Source organism: Bufo gargarizans, chromosome 5, assembly GCF_014858855.1.
Source record: "Bufo gargarizans isolate SCDJY-AF-19 chromosome 5, ASM1485885v1, whole genome shotgun sequence".
Taxonomy (NCBI): domain Eukaryota; kingdom Metazoa; phylum Chordata; class Amphibia; order Anura; family Bufonidae; genus Bufo; species Bufo gargarizans.
The window spans coordinates 172,925,395-172,932,440 of NC_058084.1; the positions used below are offsets into that span (position 1 = coordinate 172,925,395).

Sequence of the window (7,046 nt, forward strand, 5' to 3'; positions counted from 1 at the left end):
CCTCCTGGAGAATGTTCTTGATCTGGCCAACCGTTGTGAAGGGTATTTTCTTCACCAGGGAAAGAATTCTTCAGTCATCCACCACAGTTGTTTTCCATGGTCTTCCGGGTCTTTTGGTGTTACTGAGCTCACCGGCGCGTTCCTTCTTTTTAAGAATGTTCCAAACAGTTGTTTTGGCCACACCTAATGTATTTGCTATCTCTCTGATGGGTTTGTTTTGTTTTTTTTCAGCCTAATAATGGCTTGCTTCACTGATAGTGACAGCTCTTTGGATCTCATCTTGAGAGTTGACAGCAACAGATTCCAAATGCAAATAGCACACTTGAAATGAACTCTGGACCTTTTATCTGCCCATTGTAATTGGGATAATGAGGGAATGACACACATCTGGCCATGGAACATCTGAGAAGCCAATTGTCCCATTACTTTTAGTTCCTTAACAAGTGGGAGGCACATATGCAAACTGTTGTAATTCCTACACTGTTCACCTGATTTGGATGTAAATACCCTCAAATTAAAGCTGACAGTCTGCAGTTAAAGCACATCTTGTTTGTTTCATTTCAAATCCATTGCGGTGGTGTATAGAGCCAAAAATATTAGAATTGTGTTGATGTCCCAATATTTATGGATCTGACTGTATGTAAGTCAGATAGGTAGGATGATGGGCATTAATAGCTGGGGCACAAGTACATAGTTAGTAACTGGGGTAGTGACAAGAGGTAGGCTGGAAGCCTCTGTATGTTACACAGAGGCATCTTCAGTGCTCAGTAGAGCATTTTAAGTTGTGGTGCTATGTAAGGAGTATGGAGTAGGCTCACTCGCTGTACCCACTCCATACGAGGCAGTTGCCAGTACCTGGCCACAAGGTCAGGGATCAGTGATGACTACAGTTCCATTCATTTAACCAATCAGATGGCATGGTCAATATTGATTATGACATCTGTGGAGTTAGGAAAAGGAGCTCCAGTGGCAAAATCACCAGTCTCCAATCAGTTGCCATGACAGTCTGGGGCCTTGGGAAGGTTCACAAGCCTGTCATGGTTACTGTACCTGCCTGAAACGACATGCAAGAGGCATAGTTTCTCAGGCAAAGTGTCAGAATCACATAAATTTGGTATCGCCATAACCATACTGACCCACAGAATAAGGTCCTCAATGTCAATTTTAGAGCACAGTGAATAGTGTAAAAACTAAATTGCACAAATTTAATTGCACAAAGATTTTATTTTCCTATTTTCCAATAGAAACTATGGTAAGGCTACTTTCACAATGGCGTTTTGGCTTTCCGTTTGTGAGATCCGTCATGGGCTCCCACAAGCGGTCCAAAACGGATCAGTTTTACCCTAATGCATTCTGAATGGAAAAGGACAGGTCAGAATGCATCAGTTTGCCTCCGATCAGTCTCCATTCCGCTCTGGAGGTGGACACCAAAATGCTGCCTGCAGCGTTTTGCTGCCCGCTTGAGGAAACTGAGCCAAACGTCCTGGCACACAATGTAAGTCAATGGGGACGGATCTGTTGTCTCTGACACAATAGAAAACGGATCCATCTCCCATTGACTTTAGATGGATCCGTCTTGGCTATGTTACAGATAATGCAAACGGATCCGTTCATGACGGATGCATGCGGTTGTATTATTGTAACAGATCCGTTTTTTGCAGATCCACTACGGATCCGCCCAAAACGTGAGTGCGAAAGTAGCCTAAAATAAACAGTGCCATTAAAACAGAACAGAAGACAAAAATAATTATGGCTCTTGGAGGGCAGTATGTCCTAAGAGATTTAAAAATAATCTGAAATTACAGTAACACTTTAAAGGGGTTTATTGGGAATAATGATTTTTTTTTAGCAAGTGCCCACAGCCAGCCCCCTGAAACATAGTTACGTGCTCCATGCTGCTGCGTTTGTGCTGCCTCTGCTGTCTCCTTCTTCTGGTTTCCGTACTGTTTTCTTCATGGGGTGCATGGACATGGCTCTATGCATCACTCCAGCCAATGACTGGCTTCAGTGGTCATCTAACCACAAGCAGCACATCAACACTGAAGCCAGTCATGCACCACTGGAAGAAAACAGTGCAGGGACCAGAAGTTGGAGACAGCAGTGCCAGAAGGGATGACCAGTGTGGCATAGAGCAGGTAAGTATGTATTTTCTGTTTCAGGTGGCAGGTTGAAGGCGCTTGCTAAAAAATATTTATTCCCCCCCAAAAAAAACTACAACAGTACTTCACTCCACTGGACAACCAGGACTGTAAGCATTCAATCTCTTCACTGTCCTAGAACAAACTAGTTGCTGACATTCTCTAAAATGTTACCATTAACCCAGTTGCCATTGTAGACCACTAGAGTTGCAATCATTAACCCTTTCCCCAACTAAGACCACAAGGTTATTGGCATTGAGGATATTCGGAACACATCCTTACCAAAAACCTCCACCGCAAACATATTAGAAAGTAACCCCTAATAAACCCTAGATCACCAATGAAACAATTATTTACCTTTTAATCACAAAAGGACAGCGGGAATTGTGACTCTTTTCCCTGAACTAGCTGAAAATATTTATGGTTGTAATTTGAAGAAGATTATGCTATTATGGGTGGGCCAGGGGCCAGCTGTTATTGCTCAGGAACCCTCAGTTGTTTACCCCTGCATAGATCCAAGGATTTAGCTACTATGAGAACAATTGGCAACTTCTTATGTAAAGGTTAAACACTAACAATTTCTGTTTCACATATTTCCCCATAAAAAAAACTTAAATAGACAACCATGAAAACAATATTGAAATAAAAATAACTGAATACATTGCATTAAAATATAATAAAGGCTTGGATAGGGAGATGGTTGAATACTGTACTGAAGGGTGGAAAATGAATTGTTTCTCCGGGTGTATGATGTTAGGAAATTTCTACTCAAATATTATAATTAATATTTATAATAACTTTTTGCATATAAATAGAATGCAATGTTTTACCAAAATAATATTTTACAAACCTTCTTTCCTTTTTGTCCAGGGTTGCCCGGCTCTCCCTTACCTCCTGGAATACCAAAGGGACCCTGTGTAAAAGAGGACACATGCAAATTACAATATATATATATATATATATATATATATATATATATAATTTTTCTCAAAATTTAATGGAATTTAAAAACATGCATTATATCAGACTATACCGGAATGCCATCTGGACCATTTCTTCCCTTGTCTCCATGAATTCCTGGAATACCTTCACCTCCCTATAGGGACAGTAAACTGATTTTACTACATATCTATACATATATCCCTGAATACCAGATTTTAATATGTAGTATTTTTTTGAGGTGATATTTAGAAACAATTTGGGAAACAATTGGATCCTAACATGCAGAACCACCATTAAAACAAGAACTTGAAGTAAGCATTTTCTGTAGTTTATGAGTTTATATGTTTCCTATTGGAGATATTTGAGCCCCTTTTCTTTACAGGTTATTATTTGATCTGGTTATTAGATTATGTTGATTTTCTGGTGTAAGATTACATTTATACAAATACATTTTATGTATGATTTAATCAACTAATTGAAAGTAAAAATATTAATTGCTACTGTATACTATATGAATTCCTTTTAATATAGAAAACAAGCTTACAATATAGCCTATCAACAGATAAGATAAAATATTTATTGTAAGTGCATTGCAAAAAATGAAATGCGTGATGGCTAAAACTCTCAAATTATTATTTTTGGCAGGCTTAAAGTATTTTCTGAGCTGTAATTTAAAATAAAGGGTATTCAAACTGACTGACATTGACCAGACATACATTTAGGATAAATTCCTGTAAACTGGTGAGCCAGCTTAGGCTAGTTTCACACTAGCGTTCGGCTGTCCCCTCGTGAGCTCCGTTTGAAGGGGCTCACGAGCGGACCCGAACGCTTCCGTCCAGCCCTGATGCAGTCTGAATGGATGCGGATCCGCTCAGACTGCATCAGTCTGGCGGCGTTCAGCCTCCGCTCCGCTCAGCAGGCGGACACCTGAACGCTGCTTGCAGCGTTCGGGTGTCCGCCTGGCCGTGCGGAGGCGTGCGGATCCGTCCAGACTTACAATGTAAGTCAATGGGGACGGATCCGTTTGAAGATGCCACAATATGGCTCAATCTTCAAGCGGATCCGTCACCCATTGACTTTCAATGTAAAAGTCTGGACGGATCCGCTCAGGCTAATTTCACACTTAGCTTTTTTTTGCCAATATAATGCAGACGGATCCGTTCTGAACGGAGCCTCCGTCTGCATTATTATGATCGGATCCGTTCAGAACGGATCCGATCGAACGCTAGTGTGAAAGTAGCCTTACATAGTTTCGACCTCTTTCACACTTTGGTATTTATTATTTTTGTGCTATCTGCATTTTTGCGGATGAAAAACCAACCCATTCATTTCTATGGGGTCATACACACATCAATATTTTTTGCGGATCCAAATGGCTGTTCTGCAAATTATAAAGCATGACCTCTTCTAGTACATATTGAAACTAAGGACAGTCCTCAATGCACATAAAAGGTATCTGTATTTTGCGGGTCCTTTGTTTGCAGACCAAAATACAGACATGACCATGTGCATGAAGGGTAAGAACAGACGGTTCGGCTGCAACACACGGCCAAAACCCTACCTACACGTGGTGATCAATGGGCACACCAAGGCATGATGACTTTTTCACTGACTCGTCCTGTCGATCAAAGTGTAGAGGGCACAGCAGTTGCAAAGAAAGCAGAGCCTCTAGGAGTAAAGGCAATGCCCCCATTGCTCCTAGAGGCTCATTTGCATTTATTAAAACTTCATTTTCTCAGCAATGTCGGCACATATGAAAATGGGATTAACACAGATGCCTTCAGCTGCCAAGCACACATGCAACAGGTCACCTAGTTTCATAGGTACAAATCTGCTGACAGATGCCCTTTAACCTTAGGGTAAATTCCTATGTGGCAGATTTGTTACATAAATATCTGCAACTGCAACGTTTACCTGATCATGGTGGCAGAAATTGAATTGCTTGTCTCCAAAATAACTCTATTTATAGGAATGTAGCTAATTTTCAGTCATAGAAATTTCCGCAAAAAAAATCTGCGACGTGTGTATATACCCTTACACACCTTTACGTTTTAGGTCATAATCACACCAAGTCTGTGGAGGTGCCATATACGAAAGGAATGCTCCCACAATATACAGTATGTAAAACATATTCATAGTTCCTAATGGGCCTGTTATTCTCTATACCTTTTTCTCACCAATCTGAAAATCATAGTTGGCTACACCTTTCAGTACAGGAGATCCTGCAAGATATGTGTACTCGGTGTCGGACTGGGTTGCATAGGATCCACCAGTAAACTTTATTTTGGGGGACCACTGTATGGATAAAGCCAAATATTACCTGCTCACACAGCAGCAGAGAGCATATATAAGCGGACGCAGTATAGAGGCACAAACCAGTTCTTAAATCAAAATGTTCCATGTTTATTCCCACATTAGCAAGTTCACAAAACAAAAAGTCACTTTCAAGCAAAAAGTCACCTTGCAGTATTGGTGTTAGTTTACACCAGGCGGGCTGTTCTGCCACAAAAAGTCCACCTTTGGTTTCCTGTGTTCTAACACCTCAACTTGGCCAGGCTTCGCTACTGAAGCTTTCCCGATCTCTCGGGGATCAGTATGTACAACAACCTGCCACAGGACTGGGAACAACGGAAAGTCTCTTCCTAATATCAATTCATAGTGCATGCTCGTGTTTATGGCCACCTCATGGATCCGCCTGCCAACATGGATCCGCCTGCCGACGTGCTTAGGGACACCAAAGCAGTGGGGTACTCTTTCAAATCTCCATGTATGCTGAACACTCTGACTTTCCAGCCCGTAAACTCAGTTGGTCGCACGAGGGAAGCCCTCACAAAGGTCGCCAGACTTCCTGAATCCAGCAGAGCCACCACGGAAGTGACTCCCACCTCCACTTGACACAAATGTTTATTATTGAGAGCCTCTGGAGTTTCTGACGCACCGACCCTTCTGGCATGCAATGACTGTCGGTACCCAAAGTTTGTGTCCATGGGCTCAATCAGGTGGGGACAGTCAGCCAGTACATGGCCGGGCTCATGACACCGCCAGCAGATTATCGGGTCTGGATCCCCAAAGGGCACATCCCTTACGGTCTTTCTCAGCTCAGGTCACTGGGTCTGGTGCGGGTATTTTCTGGGTTTTATTACGCCCTTCCCCAGAGTTCCCCCCTGGAGTTCCTCAGTAGCCCCATACCGTTCGACCAGGTCCACCATCTCCAGGGCACTAGTAGGAGATATCTGGCCAAGCCAGCTCAGGAGGGGTGGTGGCAATGCCCTTCAGAATTTGTCAGCTACAATACGGTCCAACATGGCAGTGGAACTCAGAACGTCAGGCGGTAGCCATTTTTGCAAGAGATGCAGCAAATTATAATACTGGAGTCTCGCTGGCTGAGCTGGGTTAAACTCTCATTGATACACCCAATGGTCCCAGACCAACACATTCCCAGACCAACACACCCCCAGTCTTGACAGGATCTCACACTTGACCTTATAGTAGTCTGCTGCTTGCTCGTCCGGTAAATCGAAGTAAACCTGTTGGGGTCCGGATGCCAGGAACGGATCGATGACCTCAGCCCACTGGTCTCGGGGTAGACTCTCCCTCACGGACACCTTCTCGAACACCGCCAGGTAGGTTTTCAACGTCATCTGTTGGTGCCATCTTGGGAATCGCTGTGAGGACTGCTTTCCAGGCATCGTGGACTCCCTGAGACATCCCTGGCTTCTCTAAAGCCATCACTTGTTGCAGCAGCAGCTGGTTTGTTTCTTGTTGTACACGTAAGGCTTCTTAGTGTCTCTTTTTGTCCTCTGAATACAACTATTGTTGTTGCTCCATGGTCTGTTGTGGCCTTAGGTTGGCCTGAACCAGTTGCTTTATTATCTCCTCCATCTTGTCCCGTGATGCTGGTTGCAACTTAGCAGGCTTTATCCAGGACATGCAACAGTGCCCGAAAAAAAGCAACAAAAATATTTT

The 7,046-nt window shown here is 42.9% G+C and overlaps 1 protein-coding gene across 1 annotated transcript in view; it reads right to left on the minus strand.

Annotated features, from left to right (window-relative positions):
- LOC122939369 (collagen alpha-6(VI) chain-like) overlaps window positions 1-6,809 on the minus strand; it is an 86,027-nt gene extending 79,218 nt beyond the window's left edge. The window contains exons 1-4 of the mRNA XM_044295435.1: window positions 6,654-6,809; window positions 5,247-5,375; window positions 3,172-3,234; window positions 2,989-3,051 (exon numbers count right to left, since the gene is read on the minus strand). Coding sequence (XP_044151370.1) covers window positions 2,989-3,051; window positions 3,172-3,234; window positions 5,247-5,375; window positions 6,654-6,809 — 411 coding nt within the window. The remainder of the gene's footprint in view (window positions 1-2,988; window positions 3,052-3,171; window positions 3,235-5,246; window positions 5,376-6,653) is intronic.
- Between the last annotated feature and the right edge of the window lie 237 nt (window positions 6,810-7,046).